This window comes from Sebastes fasciatus, chromosome 3 (assembly GCF_043250625.1).
Source record: "Sebastes fasciatus isolate fSebFas1 chromosome 3, fSebFas1.pri, whole genome shotgun sequence".
Classification (NCBI taxonomy): Eukaryota; Metazoa; Chordata; class Actinopteri; order Perciformes; family Sebastidae; genus Sebastes; species Sebastes fasciatus.
Window position 1 is genome coordinate 25291774 of NC_133797.1, and position 20799 is coordinate 25312572.

A 20799-nucleotide genomic window follows, 5' to 3' on the forward strand; every position below is an offset into this window, starting at 1 on the left:
TTAATAAATTCAGTCAATTAAAGTTAGTAACATTTTATCACAAACGTTAGTTGATTTGTTAACAACCCCAATAACTTATTATTAATATACCCATCCCCTTGTCCCCTTATTGTCCCCCTGTATACAGGGCTGTGAAGGGGGATCACCATCCTGACTCAGAAGCAATCTCAAGCTGCTGTTTTGAGAATGAGCTGCCAACCCTTTTTGTAACAAAATAAATGAAAATACATTAATGGAAAGTTGTGATGTAGGAAGTTTTTTTTCTTGAAGAATATTCAAATATCAAGCATAATTTACCTCATTTGATTAATTGTGTTAACTTTAAAACACTAGAGGTGAGGCGATATACCTCACCTCTAGTGAGTGGCCCAGCCTTTCCTATATTTTTCTATATGTGGCCCTCAGTGAAAAAAGTTTGGACATCCCTGATCTACAGCAATGCATGATGGTCTATAAGATCATCATATGTTTGTAGCGTCGCTGTCCTGTGAGAACCACGTATCTCTAAAAAGTCGACTTTTCATGGTGTCAGAAAAACAGCCCTGAAGATTAATTCTGAAGACAACAGGTTTACATTGTATATTGCCACTGAATATGTATATTTGTTCTGTTATACGACAGTGAACCTTTTCATTTAAATATCATCAGTCTACTCAGCTTGATTGACAGGAGAGATGATCAGAGGGGCAGAGTTTTTACCACCATCATGAAGAGCAGGACAGAAGTATGGGAAGAGTTTCTCAGTGAAGCAGCAGCCAGTAAAGGAGTAGATAAGAGCTGCAGCATCTACGTCATAAAAGGAGACCAGACCCTCCTCATAATCCACAAACACCCCCACCTTCTGAGGCCGAGACTTCAGAGAGAGACTGACTCGAGGAACATCAAGAGCTTTGTACTCATTTCCATTTCTTAACCATATAGTCCAGTAACCATTCAGAGGACTCAGTGTGATGTCTCCCTTCCTGTTGATCGACTCTCTGGCCACTCCTAAATTCCATTTAGTCTTTCCTTTAACTTGAACCTCAAAGTAAAATCTGCCTGAAGAGAAACTCTGCTTTCCTAAAACACAAGCACAATAAGAAAATCTCTCTGGGTTGTCTGGGAGATTCTTCTTTACATCACCAAGACTGACTTGTTTCCCATCTTCAGACAGGATGAGATAGAGATGAGCTGTATCAGGATCAAGTGTCACATCTACTGCATATTGCTGGATCCTCTTCAGCTCAGCCTCAGCGACCAGCTTCTTCATCTCTTTACTGAGTGTCTCCACAAGCTGAGCTACAGCTCTCCTCACAATCCCCACATACGATGGACGGACGCTGACCTCTGTCCAGTCCTTGGTGGGTGGAGCAGCTTTCAGGGACTGGACACTCTGGAGAAGATGGAGTTGGTCTTCAGAGCGTTTGAGCTGCTCCACTTCAGTCTTTCTCTTTGTCAGCTCAGAGATTTCCTGTTCCAGCTCTTTGATGAAAGCTCCAGCCTGTTTTTCTGTTGCTCTCTGCTTCTCTTTGATCGTGTCGATGAGATTGGCCTGGCCTCTCTCAACAGTCTCCTTCAGAGCACTGAAGACCTGAACACCTTCTGCTATCTCTCTGTCTGCATCTTCCTCACTTTGATCTCCTGAATCTTCAGTCGTCTCTTCTGGATCATCTGCTGGATTTCAGCCTCTGTCTTCCCCAGCTCGGCCTTCTTTCCTTCATATTCTTCTTTCAGAGGAACAAACTCTTGTGTCTTGTGGTCTAAAACGAGGCAGAGCATGCAGACACATGTCTGGTCGGTCTTACAGAACAGCTCCAGAGGTTTATCGTGCTTCGTACACATCCTGTCTTCCAGGTTCTCCACAGGGTCGATCAGCTGATGTCTTTTCAGACGTGAAGCTGTCAGATGAGGCTCCAGGTGAGTCTCACAGTAGGAGGCCAGACACACCAGGCAGGACTTCAGGGCCTTCAGTTTGGTTCCAGTGCAGACGTCACAGGGAACTTCTCCTGGTTTGGACACTTGTTGCTCTGAGCTGCTGCTGCTGGTTTTCTGTTGAGCTGACTGTCTGAACTGAACAACCATCTCAGAGATGAAGGTGTTGACCCTCAAATCAGGTCTTATGGTAAAAGCCTCTTTACACATGGGACACTGGCACCTGTCACTAGTATTCCAGTGTTCAGTGATGCAGTTTTTGCAGAAGTTGTGTCCACATGGTATAGTGACTGGATCAGTGAACACATCCAGACAGATGGAGCACAGAAACTGATCTTCAGATTGCAGATTGCTGGCAGCAGCCATGTCTACACACATAGTGAACAAAAGTGAAAGTATTATAAAATGTTTTGTTACACATGTATTCATCATTTGTATGAAACAAATATCGAAGCATTGTGGTGGTACTGATTTCCGATGACTTTAGTTGTTCAGTCAGAAGACTGAAAAACAGTTCCATCCACATAATAATATAAAATAAAATGCCTCCTTAATAATAATAATGAACAAATGCCTCTACAATAACAAACAATTAAGGAAACTGAAATATATATATATATATTTTTTCCTTTTACCCTCCTTTAAAGTTTCCCCAAATAAAATATACTAAAAGAAATGGGTATAAAGGCTTTCAGTGAATATCAACAAATGACTAGAATATCAAAATAAAGCCTGCAGGCGTTAGGCTATCGTGAGGCAAGCCAGATTCTTGCACAAATAGCACCTAAACCTCCTAGTGCAGGTAACCCAAATGATTGGTATTTATTTTGTTTCCCCAACTAGGATAGTCAACACTCTCAATAAACAAAACACAAAGAGGACCGAATCTCAAAAGGGCCTAAAACAGACCAGAGTTTCTGGTTTGGCTGTTAACACGTGTTGCATTTAGTAAAGGAGAGATCAGAATGACACTGGGTGTGCAGTTTCCCTCCTCTTTTAAGCCATTCAGAAAGGCGTCGTTGCACCCTGATTGGCCAAGAGGGGAATGCACCAAGCTGCTCTCAACTGTCATTTAAGAGCCAGTCCCCACACCCTACGCAACAGGTGAACTGAATAACCCTCTAATCACTCAGCAATTCAACCAAAAAAACACCAGGGAAAAGGTAAATGACAGCAAGCCCCAGAGAATGGGTGGCTGCCACAGCATGAATACTGCAATATTGAGAAACATTATTTTTGAAGTTATAGGTATGTTTCATTTAACTGAGATGTCCATTTGACATGTGTCATTATCAGTGCTCGAAGTGGGCCGGTACGCAGCGGTACACCGTACCGGCACTTCTACATTTTACTCCTTGGCATACTGTGACTTTTTCATGCGTACCGTAGCTTCTCACAAGCTGCCTGTCCTCTCCTCTGCCCTCTCCATATCATGTTCACCTCCTTTTTGTAAAATAATTAGTGAACTGTTTGTCATAACTTTTTTTTTTTGTGAACAAATATAATGAATGAAACATTAAAAGTTTTCTGAATCTGCTCTTCTGATTTATAAAATACGATTTTACAGGACAAACATTTCCAGAAGAATTAAATGTTCAGACAAAGGCTGTGATAAATAATAAAAATAATAATTTATCTAGTATTAATAATGGTCCAAAATGATGCAAAATTTGTAGTTTTAAGTCAAAAACCTTCAAATTTTCTCGGGGGAGGACCCCCAAACCCAATATCTCTTAGTATCTTTTATTCACTGTATAAATTCATAATGGGTGTCTGTATAATATGTAGGAGCATCCTGTCTGGGACTCTGCTCCTAAAACCTGAATGAAGAGCTCACACACCTCAGCTCTGCTTGTATACCTGCCTGTCTGTCTGGCTGCTGTTGATTCCAGCCTATAGACAACCTATATTATATTATAGAGAGATGATAAAGGCTAAAAATAACAAAGGCAAACACTTTAAGTATTAACATTATATACAAACACACCACCTTGACCCTATAATGTTCCAGTGTGAATATTATTGGAGTATTATAGGCCTACTATAGAAGATGCATATAGCCCAAGTATATATATCAATAAAATCACAACTGATTATGACTGACACAGTTTAACATGCTTAAAGAAATAATGAATAAATAGGAATAAGTTGCAAGAGATTGCTGATACCGGCAGATACACACAACATGTGAATAAGAGAGTACCAACACTGGTCAATATGAAATTAAGAGTGTAACTTCCTGTTTGATTAGAGCTGTAAGTTTTGTGTTAATGCTGGTTGTTGAAACACAGTAAATATTATCAGATGCACTCACCAGTATTTGAGTCTGTTGTTGTTGAGAAAGACCTGATGAACTCAGTTTAATATTTCTTTAGACAGAAACACAGAGACTTGTCTCGACTGCAGCTCTCTGACAAACATGCAGTTTCATTTCTGTAATGTGACGTTGAAGCTCTCCTCCTTCCAGTGTTGCTCCACCTCTTACAGCAGCTCTGTTTGTGAGGATGTGTTTCCTCCTTCAGGACAGTTTTCACAAAATAAAAGGCAATCCCACATGTAAGAATACATCTTAGGGTCAGCAGAAACCAGCAGCCACTTTACAGTCCTCTACAGCTCTGCAACAATCATACTGTCTGTCCAGATCTCAGCTCACTGTTTGTCCTGTAATGTTCTAACCTTCTCATGTAATTCTTGTATTTGCTTCGTTCCTATTAGTTGTTGCTGAATCAGACCAGGAAGTTGAGTGGTGTGTGCAGTATGTGCATGCCTTTAACAAACTCTCCTCCCTCTGATGTGTGTTGTCATGCTCACATCTAGTGGCCACAGTTGAGAAACACATCCAACCTGTGAAAACCTTTGTGACTTTGTGGACAAGACTCCAGTTTCAAAATAAAACACTCACACAAAAGGTTTCTTCTTCTGCACAGGATTTTATTGCAGTGATGACTGATTAAATGAATAACAACATAAATGCATATTAGAAATTAAAACCCAATAACCAGATGACTGTATAACTAGTCAAAATAAAGACCATTAATCATTCACTTAATGCTAATTAAATGTTTAAAACCCAACAACAGCTGAAAACATGTAGGCCTATAAAACAGAATTAAAGCTCTAATGCTGCAACTAACAATTATTTTCATTATTGATTAATCTCTTGGTGCATAAAATATCTGAAAAAAAGTAACAAATGCCCATTATGATTTATAATAATCCAAAGATATTTGGTTTAATATGATAGAAGACCCAGAAACCAGCAAATATTCACATTCCAGAAGCGGGAATCTGTGAATTTTTGACATTTTTGCTTTCAAAAAATTACATGAACAATTAATTGATTAATATTTGCACATTATTTTTTGTTGATTGATAAATTAATTAACTCATTTATTCAGCTCTTAATTAATCACAGAAATAGTTCACTAGGGTAACTTTTTGAAGCTGAGTGGTTATCTTTATCAGAAAAATGTACTTAACGTATGAAAAGTAAAAGTATTGATTGTGCAGTAAAATGTTCCCTGTCAGTGTTTTACTATTATATCTGATGTTTCTGGATTAATATGACTGCTGCATTATTGAGTATGTTGCATTTTACTGCTGTAGATGTTTAAGGTTGTGCTAATTTTAACTCCTTTTTATACTGTTGGCTAGATTAATCTACAGCAATGCATCATGGTCTATGAGATCATCATATGTTTGTAGCGTCGCTGTCCTGTGAGAACCATGAATCTCTAAAAAGTCGACTTTTCATGGTGTCAGAAAAACAGCCCTGAAGATTAATTCTGAAGACAACAGGTTTACATTGTATATTGCCACTGAATATGTATATTTGTTCTGTTATATGACAGTGAACCTTTTCATTTAAATATCATCAGTCTACTCAGCTTGATTGGCAGGAGAGATGATCAGAGGGGCAGAGTTTTTACCACCATAATTAGGACAAGGACTGAAGAATGGGAAGAGTTTCTCAGTGACGCAGCAGCCAGTAAAGGAGTAGATAACAGCTGCAGCATCTACGTCATAAAAGGAGACCAGACCCTCCTCATAATCCACAAACACCCCCACCTTCTGAGGCCGAGACTTCAGAGAGAGACTGACTCGAGGGACATCAAGAGCTTTGTACTCATTTCCATCTCTCAACCATATAGTTCAGTAACCGTACTCAGGGCTCAGCCTGATGTCTCCCTTCCTGTTGATCGACTCTCTGGCCACTCCTAAGTCCCAGTCAGTCTTTCCTTTAACTTGAATCTCAAAGTAAAATCTGCCTGAAGAGAAACTCTGCTTTGCTAAGACATTAACACAACCAGAAAATCTCTCTGGGTTGTCTGGGAGATTCTTCCTCACATCACCATGATTCACTTGTTTCCCATCATCAGACAGGATGAGTTCAGGATGAGCTGTATCAGGATCAAGTATCACATCTACTGCATACTGCTGGATCCTCTTCAGCTCAGCCTCAGCGACCAGCTTCTTCATCTCTTTACTGAGTGTCTCCTCCAGCTGAGCCACAGCTTTCACCAGAGTCCCCTCATATGATGGACGGACGCTGACCTCTGTCCAGTCCTTGGTAAGTGGAGCAGCTTTCAGGGACCGAACGCTCTGGAGAAGATGGAGTTGGTCTTCAGAGCGTTTGAGCTGCTCCACTTCAGTCCTTCTCTTCGTCAGCTCAGCGATTTCCTGTTCAAGCTCTTTGATGAAAGCTTCTGCCTGTTTTTCTGTTGTTTTCTGCTTCTCTTTGATCGTGTCGATGAGGTTGGCCTGGCCTCTCTCAACAGACTCCCTCAGAGCAGTGAAGATCTGAAGACCTTCTGCTATCTCTCTGTCTGCATCTTCCTCACTGAGATCGATTGAGTGTTTGATCTCCTGAATCTTCAGTTGTCTCTTCTGGATCATCTGCTGGATTTCAGCCTCTGTCTTCTCCAGCTCGGCCTTCTTTCTTTCATATTCTTCTTTCAGAGGAACAAACTCATGTGTCTTGTGGTCTAAAATGGGGCAGAGCATGCAGACACATGTCTGGTCTGTCTTACAGAACAGCTCCAGAGGTTTATCGTGCTTCGTACACATCCTGTCTTCCAGGTTCTCCACAGGCTCGATCAGCTGATGTCTTTTCAGACGTGAAGCTGTCAGATGAGGCTCCAGGTGAGTCTCACAGTAGGAGGCCAGACACACCAGGCAGGACTTCAGGGCCTTCAGTTTGGTTCCAGTGCAGACGTCACAGGGAACTTCTCCTGGTTTAGACACTTGTTGCTCTGAGCTGCTGCTGCTGGTTTTCTGTTGAACTGACTGTCTGAACTGAACAATCATCTCAGAGAACAAAGTGTTGACCCTCAAATCAGGTCTTATGGTAAAAGCCTCTTTACACATGGGACACTGGCACCTGTCACTAGTATTCCAGTGTTCAGTAATGCAGTTTTTGCAGAAGTTGTGTCCACATGGTGTACTGACTGGATCAGTGAACACATCCAGACAGATGGAGCACAGAAACTGATCTTCAGATTGCAGATTGCTGGCAGCAGCCATATCTACACACTGAGAACAAAGGGAAAGTATTAAAAAATATTTTGATTCACATGTAGTTTTCATTTGTATGAAACAAATATCAAAGTTTGATTACTGCAATATTGAGAAACATTATTTTCAATTTATAGGTATGTTTCATTTAACTGAGATGTCCATCTGACAAGTTTCATTATCAGTGCTCGAAGTGGGCCGGTACGCAGCGATACACCGTACCGGCACTTCTACATTTTACTCTTTGGCGTACTGTGACTTTTTCATGCGTACTGGAGCTTCTCACAAGCTGCCTGCACTCTCCTCTGCCCTCTCCACATCAGGTTCTCTGGGAGATCCATACTGGAGATTCATAACGGTGCAGCGCCAGCGTAGATGCGCTGCGTGTGTTCATGTAGGGAACTGAAGCCGGCGTTATTAATCGCCAAGCGAGCTGAAGCCTGGCTGTTCACATCAGAAGCGCATTTGACCGCGCTGCATTATTTTTTGCGTGTTTAATGATAAAATCAGACACACATTAATAAAACTCCACGCTGCAGAACATTAACTAGGCATACATATGGCATATTAATTATTATTCAGTCTGAAATGACGATGTATGTTTTCATGTAGACACCTGATAGTTTTACTGTAAATTGCAATATTGGCTCGAGTCTGCAGAGGCAGGTATACAGCCTGTCTGCCAGGAAGGGGGATCTACATTTATCAATTCACAGCATTTAACTCCCTGCAACAGCATATGCCATTTCGTAACCACATAAATATGATTGGCATAAACATCGGGGTATATCCTCTATCTTAGTCTTAAAAGATAGATTATAGTGTGAAAATACCCCGACTTCTATCATATCTATACCGGTAGAAAGGGCTTATGCCACGATGATAACCAGTTAACGTTTCAAAGTATTTATGTGGAATAATAAATGATATGCCATTAATGTTCTGCAATGTGGAGTTTTATATAATGTGAAATCAGGTTCTATTATTAATAGGGGTGTGACGAAATATTGTGCCACAAAATATCACGATATAAAAATGTGACAATATGCATCGTCGAGACAAAAAACTGAATTGCGATATCAGGGCATAATAGGTACTATGTACATATGGGCTCCAGGGCTAAAGCTGCAGCCTCTTCCTGCTGCTGTTCAAGGCCTATGGAAGGAGGCTGAGTGTCATATCTTTGGGGTAAAAATCACATGCGCAGTAAAATCTGGTCTGCCCTCGCCGAAATTGAACCAATCGCAACGCACGACCGCAGCTTCAGTTACACTGTGCATGTGTCAAACCCCTGGAGCCATGTCCGCCCGTGACCCTAGCCTCCTTTCATAGGCCTTGTCGGAGCTCCACACACATCAACACACACAGCGCAGTCAGTGAACAGTCAGACTGGTTATGGTGGCTAGGCTAACAATAATGTCGGGTGAGAACGAGGATGCTGTAATTTATCAATACAATGTTCATATCCTTTTTAAAAAATAATTAATAAACTGTTCGTCATAACTTTTTTTTGTGAACAAATATAATTGATGAAAGAGTATTTAAATATTTTCTGATTTATAGAATATGATTTTACAGGACAAACATTTTCATAAGAATTAAATGTTCAGACGAAGGCTGTGATAAATAATAAAAATAATAATTTAACTAGTAATAATAATGGTCCATAATGATGTAAAATGCGTAGTTTTAGGTCAAAAACCTTCACATTTTCTTGGGGAAGGACCCCCAAACCCAATATCTCCTAGTATCTTTTATTCACTGTATAAATTCATAATGTGTCTCTGTATAATATGTAGGAGCATCCTGACTGGGACTCTGCTCCTAAAACCTGAATGAAGAGCTCACACACCTCAGCTCTGCATGTATACCTGCCTGTCTGTCTGGCTGCTGTTGATTCCAGCCTATAGACATCCTATAATATATTATAGAGAGATGCTGAAGGCTACAAATAACACAGGAAAACACTTTTAGTATTAACACTATATACAAACACACCACCTTAACCCTATAATGTTCCAGTGTGAATATTATTGGAGTATTATAGGCCTACTATAGAAGATGCATATAGCCCAAGTATATAAAATCACAACTGATTATGACTGACACAGTTTAACATGCTTAAAGAAATAATGAATAAATAGGAATAAGTCACAAGAGATTGCTGATACCGGCAGATACACACAACATGTGAATAAGAGAGTACCAACACTGGTCAATATGAAATGAAAAGAGTGTAACTTCCTGTTTGATTAGAGCTGTACGTTTTGTGTTAATGCTGGTTGTTGAAACACAGTAAATATTATCAGCTGCACTCACCAGTATTTGAGTCTGTTGTTGTTGAGAAAGACCTGATGAACTCAGTTTAATATTTCTTTAGACAGAAACACAGAGACTTGTCTCGACTGCAGCTCTCTGACAAACATGCAGTTTCATTTCTGTAATGTGACGTTGAAGCTCTCCTCCTTCCAGTGTTGCTCCACCTCTTACAGCAGCTCTGTTTGTGAGGTTGTGTTTCCTCCTTCAGGGTTAGACAGAATACCTTCAGTGTAGTTACAGATATTTGGCACAAGATACGTTTAATCTTTAGGGAGACTTTTTACTTCTTTTATCTTCTTTTTCCTGCAACCACCAGGACAGTTTTCATCAGACCAGGAAGTTGAGTGGTGTGTGCAGTCTGTGCATGCCTTTGACAAACTCTCCTCCCTCTGATGTGTGTTGTCATGCTCACATCTAGTGGCCACAGTTGAGAAACACATCCAACCTGTGAAAACCTTTGTGACTTTGTGGACAAGACTCCAGTTTCAAAATAAAACACGTCAACAAAAATGTTTTTCTTCTGCACAAGATTTTACTGCAGTGATGACTGATTCAATTAATAACAACATGTATACATATTAGACATTAAAACCCAATAACCAGATGACTGAATAACTAGTAAAAATAAAGACCATTAATCATTCACTTAATGATAATTAAATGTTCAAAACCCAACAACAGCTGAAAAGACGTAGGCCTATAAAACAGAATTAAAGCTCTAATGCTGCAACTAACAATTATTTTCATTATTGATTAATCTCTTGGTGCATAAAATATCAGAATAAAGGTCACAAATGCCCATTATGATTTATAATAATCCAACTATAATTGGTTTAATTTGATAAAAGACCCAGAAACCAGCAAATATTCACATTCGAGAGGCTGGAAACTAAAATTACAAATTTAATTGATAAATATTTGTGGATTAATTTTTCTGTTGATTGATAAATTAATTAGCTCATTAATTCAGCTCTTAATTGATCAAAGAAAGAGTTCACAAGAGTAACTTTTTGAATCTGAGTAGTTGTCTTTATCAGAAAAATTTACTTAACGTGTGAAAAGTAAAAGTATTGATTGTGCAGTAAAATGTTCCCTGTCAGTGTTTTACTATTATATCTGATGTTTCTGGATTAATATGACTGCTGCATTCATGTGTATGCTGCATTTTACTGCTGTAGATGTTTAAGGTTGTGCTAAATTTAACTCCTTTATATACTGTTGGCTAGTTTAATCTACAGCAATGCATCATGGTCTATAAGATCATCATATGTTTGTAGCGTCGCTGTCCTGTGAGAACCACGTATCTCTAAACAGTCGACTTTTCATGGTGTCAGAAAAACAGCCCTGAAGATTAATTCTGAAGACAACAGGTTTACATTGTATATTGCCACTGAATATGTATATTTGTTCTGTTATATGACAGTGAACCTTTTCATTTAATATCATCAGTCTACTCAGCTTGATTGACAGGAGAGATGAACAGAGGGGCAGAGTTTTTACCACCATCATTAACACCAGGACAGAAGAATGGGAAGAGTTTCTCAGTGAAGCAGCAGCCAGTAAAGGAGTAGATAAGAGCTGCAGCATCTACGTCATAAAAGGAGATCAGACCCTCCTCATAATCCACAAACACCCCCACCTTCTGAGGCCGAGACTTCAGAGAGAGACTGACTGAAGGGCTAGCAGGAGCTTTGTACTCATTTCCATTTCCCAACCATATAGTCCAGTAACCATTCTGAGGGTTCAGTGGGATGATTCCCTTCCTGTTGATCGACTCTCTGGCCACTCCTAAAGTCCATTTAGTCTTTCCTTTAACTTGAACCTCAAAGTAAAATATGCCTGAAGAGAAACTCTGCTTTGCTAAGACATTAACATAATTAGAAAATCTCTTTGGGTTGTCTGGGAGATTCTTCCTCACATCACTATCATTCACTTGTTTCCCATCATCAGACAGGATGAGATCAGGATGAGCTGTATCAGGATCAAGAGTCACATCCACTGCATACTGCTGGACCCTCTTCAGCTCATCTTCAAGCAGCTTCTTCATCTCTTTACTGATTGTCTTCTCCAGCTGAGCCACAGCTCTCCTCACAGTCCCCTCATATGATGGACGGACGCTGACCTCTGTCCAGTCTTTGGTGGGTGGAGCAGCTTTCAGGGACTGGACACTCTGGAGAAGATGGATATGGTCTTCAGATCGTTTGAGCTGCTCCACTTCAGTCTTTCTCTTCGTCAGCTCAGAGATTTCCTGTTCCAGCTCTTTGATGGAAGCTTCGGCCTGTTTTTCTGTTGTTTTCTGCTTCTCTTTGATCGTGTTGATGAGATTGGCCTGGCCTCTCTCAACAGACTCCTTCAGAGCAGTGAAGACCTGAACACCTTCTGCTATCTCTCTGTCTGCATCTTCCTCACTGAGGTCGACTGAGTGTTTGATCTCCTGAATCTTCAGTCGTCTCTTCTGGATCATCTGCTGAATTTCAGCCTCTGTCTTCCCCAGCTCGGCCTTCTTTCCTTCATATTCTTCTTTCAGAGGAACAACATCATGCATCTTGTGGTCTACAACATGGCAGAGCATGCAGACACATGTCTGGTCGGTCTTACAGAACAGCTCCAGAGGTTTATCGTGCTTCGTACACATCCTGTCTTCCAGGTTCTCCACAGGGTCGATCAGCTGATGTCTTTTCAGACGTGAAGTTGTCAGATGAGGCTCCAGGTGAGTCTCACAGTAGGAGGCCAGACACACCAGGCAGGACTTCAGGGCCTTCAGTTTGGTTCCTGTGCAGACGTCACAGGGAACTTCTCCTGGTTTGGACACTTGTTGCTCTGAGCTGCTGCTGCTGGTTTTCTGTTGAGCTGACTGTTTGAACTGAACAACCATCTCAGAGATGAAGGTGTTGATCCTCAAATCAGGTCTTATGGTAAAAGCCTCTTTACACTTTGGACACTGGCACCTGTCATTAGTATTCCAGTGTTCAGTGATGCAGTTTTTGCAGAAGTTGTGTCCACATGGTATACTGACTGGATTAATGAACACATTCAGACAGATGGAGCACAGAAACTGATCTTCAGATAGCAGATTGCTGGCAGCAGCCATGTCTACACACTGAGAACAAAAGTGAAAGTATTATAAAATGTTTTGTTTCACATGTATTAATCATTTGTATGAAACTAATATCAAAGTATGATTGCTGCAATATTGAAAAACATTATTTTGAATTTATAGGTATGTTTCATTTAACTGAGATGTCCATCTGACAAGTGTCATTATCAGTGCTCGAAGTGAGCCGGTACGCAGCAGTACACCTTACCGGCACTTCTACATTTTACTCCTTGGCGTACTGTGACTTTTTCATGCGTACCGGAACTTCTCACAAACTGCCTGTCCTCTCCTCTGCCCTCTCCATATCAGGTTCACATCTTTTTTGTAAAATAATTAGTGAACTGTTTGTCATAACCTTTATATTTTTATTTCTAAACAAATATAATTAATGAAACATTAAACGTTTTCTGAATCAGCTCTTCTGATTTAGAGAATATGATTTTACAGGACAAACATTTCCAGAAGAATTAAATGTTCAGATGAAGGCTGTGATAAATAAAAAAAAAATAATCATTTAACTAGTATTAATAATGGTCCATAATGATGTAAAATGCGTAGTTTTAAGTCGAAAACCTTTAAATTTTCTTGGGGAATGACCCCCAAACCCAATATCTCCTAGTATCTTTTATTAACTGTATAAATTCATAATGTGTCTCTGTATAATATGTAGGAGCATCCTGACTGGGACTCTGCTCCTAAAACCTGAATGAAGAGCTCACACACCTCAGCTCTGCATGTATACCTGCCTGTCTGTCTGGCTGCTGTTGATTCCAGCCTATAGACATCCTATAATATATTATAGAGAGATGCTGATGACTACAAATAACACAGGAAAGCATTTTAACTATTAACATTATATACAAACACACCACCTTAACCCTATAATGTTCCAGTGTGAATATTATTGGAGTATTATAGGCCTACTATAGAAGATGCATATAGCCCAAGTATATATACAGCAATAAAATCACAGCTGATTATGACTGACACAGTTTAACATGCTTAAAGAAATAATGAATAAATAGGAATAAGTTGCAAGAGATTGCTGATACCGGCAGATACACACAACATGTTAATAAGAGAGTACCAACACTGGTCAATATGAAATGAAAAGAGTGTAACTTCCTGTTTGATTAGAGCTGTAAGTTTTGTGTTAATGCTGGTTGTTGAAACACAGTAAATATTATCAGCTGCACTCACCAGTATTTGAGTCTGTTGTTGTTGAGAAAGACCTGATGAACTCAGTTTAATATTTCTTTAGACAGAAACACAGAGACTTGTCTCGACTGCAGCTCTCTGACAAACATGCAGTTTCATTTCTGTAATGTGACGTTGAAGCTCTCCTCCTTCCAGTGTTGCTCCACCTCTTACAGCAGCTCTGTTTGTGAGTTTGTGTTTCCTCCTTCAGGGTTAGACAGAATACCTTCAGTATAGTTACAGATATTTGGCACAAGATATGTTTAATCTTTAGGGAGACTTTTTTACTTTTTTTATCTTCTTTTTCCTGCAACCACCAGGACAGTTTTCACAAAAAAAAAGTCAATCCCACATGTAAGAATACATCTTAGGGTCAGCAGAAACCAGCAGCCACTTTACAGTCCTCTACAGCTCTGCAACAATCATACTGTCTGTCCAGATTTCAGCTCACTGTTTGTCCTGTAATGTTCTAACCTTCTCATGTAATTCTTGTTTTTGCTTCGTTCCTATTAGTTGTTGCTGAATCAGACCAGGAAGTTGAGTGGTGTGTGCAGTCTGTGCATGCCTTTAACAAACTCTCCTCCCTCTGATGTGTGTTGTCATGCTCACATCTAGTGGCCACATTTGAGAAACACATCCAACCTGTGAAAACCTTTGTGACTTTGTGGACAAGACTCCAGTTTCAAAATAAAACACTCACACAAAAGGTTTCTTCTTCTGCACAGGATTTTATTGCAGTGATGACTGATTAAAATAATAACAACATAAATGCATATTAGACATTAAAACTCAATAACCGGATGACTGAATAACTAGTAAAAATAATGACCATTAATCATTCACTTAATGCTAATTAAATGTTTAAAACCCAACAACAGCTGAAAAGATGTAGGCCTATAAAACAGAATTAAAGCTCTAATGCTGCAACTAACAATTATTTTCATTATTGATTAATCTCTTGGTGCATAAAATATCAGAAAAAAAGTCACAAATACCCATTATGATTTATAATAATCCAACGATATTTGGTTTAATATGATAGAAGACCAAGAAACCACCAAATATTCACATTCGAGAGGCTGGGATCTGTGAATTTTTGACATTGGGGATCTCAATCACTGTGAACTGAAGAAAACTCTGCCCAAACTCCATCAGTTTGTGAACTTCTCCACCGGAGGTGACAAAACACTGGACCGTTACTACAGCAACATAAAGAAGGCCTACATTGCTGTCCCCAAGACTCATTTTGGTAAATCTGACCACCTGGCTATCCTGCTACAACCCATTTACATCACAAAGCTAAGAGCTAACCCTGTCACAATGAGGACTGTCAGAAGGTGGAATGACAGTGCGCTGGCAGAGCTACAAGGCTGCTTGGAGGCCACAGACATGAACATCTTTAAAGAGGCGACAGACAACATCCATGAGTACACAGAGACTGTTAGCAGCTATGTTGACTGGTGCACTTCCATGTGTGTTCCCTCCCTGACTATTTGTGTCTTTCCCAATCAAAAGCCCTGGGTTAATGCAGATGTTCGTCTGAAGATCAGGAAACGGTGTGCAGCTTTTAAGTCAGGGGACACTGTGGAGTATAAAAATTGCCCGATATGAGCTACAAAAATCCATAAAAGCTGCAAAGAGGGCGTACTCCCAGAAACTTGAGAGCTGTTACCTGGATAACAACACACATAGTATGTGGCAGGGAATCCAATCTGTCACTAACTCCAGGAGAAGCACGACAAGGACAGAAGCTCGGGACACCACTCTTCCAGACAACCTCAACAGCTTCTATGCTAGATTTGACAGACTGAATGGAGACACCCCCTCAAAAGCCCCCCATAACCCTGATGAGACTGCATTACAGGTGATACACACACAGGTTCTGAGGGTTCTGAAGCAGGTGAATCCACGCAAGGCAGCTGGACCTGATGGAGTGTCACCGAGAGTCTTGAGGGCCTGTGTGGAACAGTTGTCAGGGGTGTACACAGACATCTTCAACACCTCTCTCACACAGGAAACAGTCCCTAGGTGTTTCAAGTCGTCTGTCATCATACCGGTCCCGAAGAAACCAGATACACATACACTGAATGACTTCAGGCCAGTGGCACTCACCTAAGTAGCCATGAAGTGCCTGGAGAAGCTGGTTCTTCAATCAATTAACGTAGTGATTCCTGACTCCCTGGACCCCATACAGTTCGCTTACCGCTCAAACAGGTCAGTGGATGACGCAGTGGCACTGGCACTTCACTCCACACTCCAACACTTGGACAGTAACAGGACATATGCACGCATACTTTTTTTGGATTACAGCTCCGCCTTTAATACAATCCAGCCAATGAAGCTGACTGTGAAGTTAGCTAGCCTCGGGGTCCCAACAGCCACCTGCAACTGGATTTTGGACTTTCTGATTAACAGACCACAGGTGGTGAGGATGGGAGATAAGATCTCTGCCGAGCTCACAGTCAGCACAGGAACCCCTCAGGGCTGCTGCCTCAGCCCAAAACTGTTTGCACTATACACCCATGACAATGTTTCCACTGAGAAGAACAACATCATTATTAAGTATGCAGATGACACAACCATCCTCGGCCTCATCCAAGGTGGGGACGAGTCTGCATTAAGGGAACAGGTCAAAAAAATCATCAGCTATGGAGAGGACAACGACCTTTTTCTCAACATAGAAAAAACAAAAGAACTCATCGTGGACTTCAGGAGGAGAGCCCCCCATCTGCAGCCTCTCATCATCCAGGACACAGAGGTGGAGCGGGCTGACAGTTTGAAGTTCCTCGGCCTTCACCCGACTGACAACCTGAGCTGGGCCAAAAACACTACTGAAACAGTGAAGAAAGCTCAGCGGCGGCTGCACTTCATTAGGCTGCTGAAGAAGGCTGGACTCAGACGTCAGCCCCTCACCCTGGCCTACCGAGGACTGGTGGAAAGCATCCTCACCAGCGGCATCATGGTCTGGTTTGGGAATGCTACCCAGGCTGAGAGGAAATCGCTGCAGCGGGTCATAAAAACTGGAGAAAGAATCATTGGCTCTAACCTCCCCTCCATGGACATGATATACACCCAGCGCTGCAGGAGGAGGGCACAGAGCATCCTGAGGGACAGACACCACCCAGCTCACTCTCTGTTTAGGTGGAGGGAATCAGGACACACCCTGAGGCACGACAGGCCAGAGAGCATCTCCACTCTCAGAGCACGCTTTTACAACAGCTTCTTCCCAGCTACAATAAGACTGGTGGCAAAGGACGTTAAAGAGGGACACAAATACTCCACACCTCACCTCACCTCCATATCTTTATCGACACACATTACACCTGAACTGAATGGACTGTAATGCTGTGCAACATGCTGCCTTCCACTGTGTAATTGTCTGAAATATCTTAATTATTTCTTCTTTTTTTTTATATTTTTGAGAGTTACAAGTTCTTTTAACATGGTCATGGAGCATATATATATATTTACTGTATATTTGTATTGTGGGGGTATCATTCCTATGCAGAGGGTAGTTTAGTTTATTTATTGACTACACTGAGGGCGTTTTATATTTTAATAATTTATTTATTTATTGTGTTGAGTTGAATGTGCTAATTATTTTGTACTGTAATTACCTTGGGCCTTTTCTACCTTTGTTCCTTTCTTAAATTTGACTCGGTGTAAACTGCAAAGAATTCCAATGTACTTAGGTGCAAATGGAAAATAAAACTCTTGAATCTTGAAAAGAATTACATAAACAATTAATTGATTAATATTTACAGATTAATTTTTCTGTTGATAGATACATTAATTAGCTAATTTATTCAGCTCTTAATTGCTCACAGAAAGAGTACACAAGAGTAACTTTTCGAAACTGAGTGGTTGTCTTTATCAGAAAAATTTACTTAATGTATGAAAAGTAAGTATTGATTGTGCAGTAAAATGTTCCCTGTCGGTGTTTTACTATTATATCTGATGTTTCTGGATTAATATTACTGCTGCATTAATGTGTATGTTGCATTTTACTGCTGTAGATGTTTAAGGTTGTGCTAATTTTAACTCCTTTATATAATGTTGGCTAGTTTAATCTACAGCAATGCATCATGGTCTATAAGATCATCGTTTGTTTTTAGCGTCGCTGTCCTGTGAGAACCATGAATCTCTAAACAGTCGACTTTTCATGGTGTCAGAAAAACAGCCCTGAAGATTAATTCTGAAGACAACAGGTTTACATTGTATATTGCCACTGAATATGTATATTTGTTCTGTTATATGACAGTGAACCTTTTCATTTAAATATCATCAGTCTACTCAGCTTGATTGACAGGAGAGATGATCAGAGGGGCAGAGTTTTTACGACCATCATTAAGATCAGGACAGAAGTATGGGAAGAGTTTCTCAGTGAAGCAGCAGCCAGTAAAGGAGTAGATAAGAGCTGCAGCATCTACGTCATAAAAGGAGACCAGACCCTCCTCATAATCCACAAACACCCCCACCTTCTGAGGCCGAGACTTCAGAGAGAGACTGACTGGTGGGCTAGTAGCAGCTTTGTACTCATTTCCATTTCTCAAACATATAGTCCAGTAACCGTCCTGAGGGCTCAGTGTAATGCGTCCCTTCCTGTTGATTGACTCTCTGGCCACTCCAAAGTCCCATTGAGTCTTTCCTTTAACTTGAACCTCAAAGTAAAATCTGCCTGAACAGAAACTCTGCTTTCCTAAAACACAAGCACAATCAGAAAATCTCTTTGGGTTGTCTGGGAGATTCATCCTCACATCACCATGATTCACTTGTTTCTCTTCATCAGACAGGATGAGTTCAGGATGAGCTGTATCAGGATCAACTTTCACATCCACTGCATACTGCTGGATCCTCTTCAGCTCATCTTCAAGCAGCTTCTTCATCTCTTTACTGAGTGTTTCCTCCAGCTGAGCCACAGTTCTCCTCACAGTCCCCTCATATGATGGACGGACGTTGACCTCTGTCCAGTCTTTGGTGGGTGGAGCAGCTTTCAGGGACTGGACACTCTGGAGAAGATGGAGATGGTCTTCAGAGCGTGAGAGCTGCTCTACTTCAGTCCTTCTCTTCGTCAGCTCAGAGATTTCCTGTTCCAGCTCTTTGATGAAAGCTTCGGCCTGTTTTTCTGTTGCTCTCTCGTTCTCTTTGATTGTGTCGATGAGATTGGCCAGGCCTCTCTCAACAGACTCCTTCAGAGCAGTGAAGACCTGAACGCCTTCTGCTATCTCTCTGTCTGCATCTTCCTCACTGAGGTCGACTGAGTGTTTGATCTCCTGAATCTTCAGTCGTCTCTTCTGGATCATCTGCTGAATTTCAGCCTCTGTCTTCCCCAGCTCGGCCTTCTTTCCTTCATATTGTTCTTTCAGAGGAACAAAATCATGTGTCTTGTGGTCTAGAACGAGGCAGAGCATGCAGATACATGTCTGGTCGGTCTTACAGAACAGCTCCAGAGGTTTATCGTGCTTCGTACACATCCTGTCTTCCAGGTTCTCCACAGGGTCGATCAGCTGATGTTTTTTCAGGCCTGACATTGTCAGATGAGGCTCCAGGTGAGTCTCACAGTAGGAGGCCAGACACACCAGGCAGGACTTCATAGCCTTCAGTTTGGTTCCAGTGCAGACGTCACAGGGAACTTCTCCTGGTTTGGCACATCGTTTCTGTGAGCTGCTGCTGCTGGTTTTCTGTTGAGCTGACTGTCTGAACTGAACAACCATCTCAGTGATGAAGGTGTTGACCTTTAAATAAGGTCTTATGGTAAAAGCCTCTTTACACATGGGACACTGGCACCTGTCACTAGTATTCCAGTGTTCAGTGATGCAGTTTTTGCAGAAGTTGTGTCCACATGATGTACTGACTGGATCAGTGAACACATCCAGACAGATGGAGCACAGAAACTGATCTTCAGATTGCAGATTGCTGGCAGCAGCCATATCTACACACTGAGAACAAAAGTGAAAGTATTATAACATGTTTTGTTACACATGTATTAATCATTTGTATGAAACAAATATCAAAGTATGATTACTGCAATATTGAGAAACATCATTTTTGAATTTATAGGTATTTAGGTGGGTTTAGGGTTCATTTATTTGACAAGTGTCATAAAAATGAAAAGAGTGTAACTTCCTGTTTGATTAGAGCTGTAAGTTTTGTGTTAATGCTGGTTGTTGAAACACAGTAAATATTATCAGCTGCACTCACCAGTATTTGAGTCCGTTGTTGTTGAGAAAGACCTGATGAACTCTGTTTAATATTTCTTTAGACAGAAACACAGAGACTTGTCTCGACTGCAGCTCTCTGACAAACATGCAGTTTCATTTCTGTAATGTGACGTTGAAGCTCTCCTCCTTCCAGTGTTGCTCCACCTCTTACAGCAGCTCTGTTTGTGAGGATGTGTTTCCTCCACCAGGACAGTTTTCACAAAATAAAAGTCAATCCCACATGTAAGAATACATCTTAGGGTCAGCAGAAACCAGCAGCCACTTTACAGTCCTCTACAGCTCTGCAACAATCATACTGTCTGTCCAGATTTCAGCTCACTGTTTGTCCTGTAATGTTCTAACCTTCTCATGTAATTCTTGTATTTGCTTCGTTCCTATTAGTTGTTGCTGAATCAGACCAGGAAGTTGAGTGGTGTGTGCAGTCTATGCATGCCTTTAACAAACTCTCCTCCCTCTGATGTGTGTTGTCATGCTCACATCTAGTGGTCACAGTTGAGAAAAACATCAAACCTGTGAAAACATTTGTGACTTTGTGGAAAA

The 20799-nt window shown here is 40.9% G+C and overlaps 2 protein-coding genes, 1 long non-coding RNA gene and 2 pseudogenes across 3 annotated transcripts in view; 1 reads left to right on the plus strand and 4 right to left on the minus strand.

Moving 5' to 3' along the window:
• LOC141764535 (uncharacterized) overlaps positions 1-20799 on the plus strand; it is a 256854-nt gene that overhangs the window by 103069 nt on the left and 132986 nt on the right. The window lies entirely within an intron of this gene.
• Positions 633-2277, minus strand: LOC141765307 (E3 ubiquitin-protein ligase TRIM21-like; annotated as a pseudogene).
• On the minus strand, positions 5113-7434 carry LOC141765308 (E3 ubiquitin-protein ligase TRIM21-like; annotated as a pseudogene).
• On the minus strand, positions 11195-12835 carry LOC141765309 (E3 ubiquitin-protein ligase TRIM21-like). Its single transcript, XM_074631370.1, has one exon. The coding sequence runs from the start codon at positions 12833-12835 to the stop codon at positions 11195-11197; it is 1641 nt and encodes a 546-aa protein (XP_074487471.1).
• LOC141765310 (E3 ubiquitin-protein ligase TRIM39-like) lies at positions 17142-19968 on the minus strand. The gene has a single exon (XM_074631371.1). The coding sequence runs from the start codon at positions 19966-19968 to the stop codon at positions 18328-18330; it is 1641 nt and encodes a 546-aa protein (XP_074487472.1). The 3' UTR covers positions 17142-18327.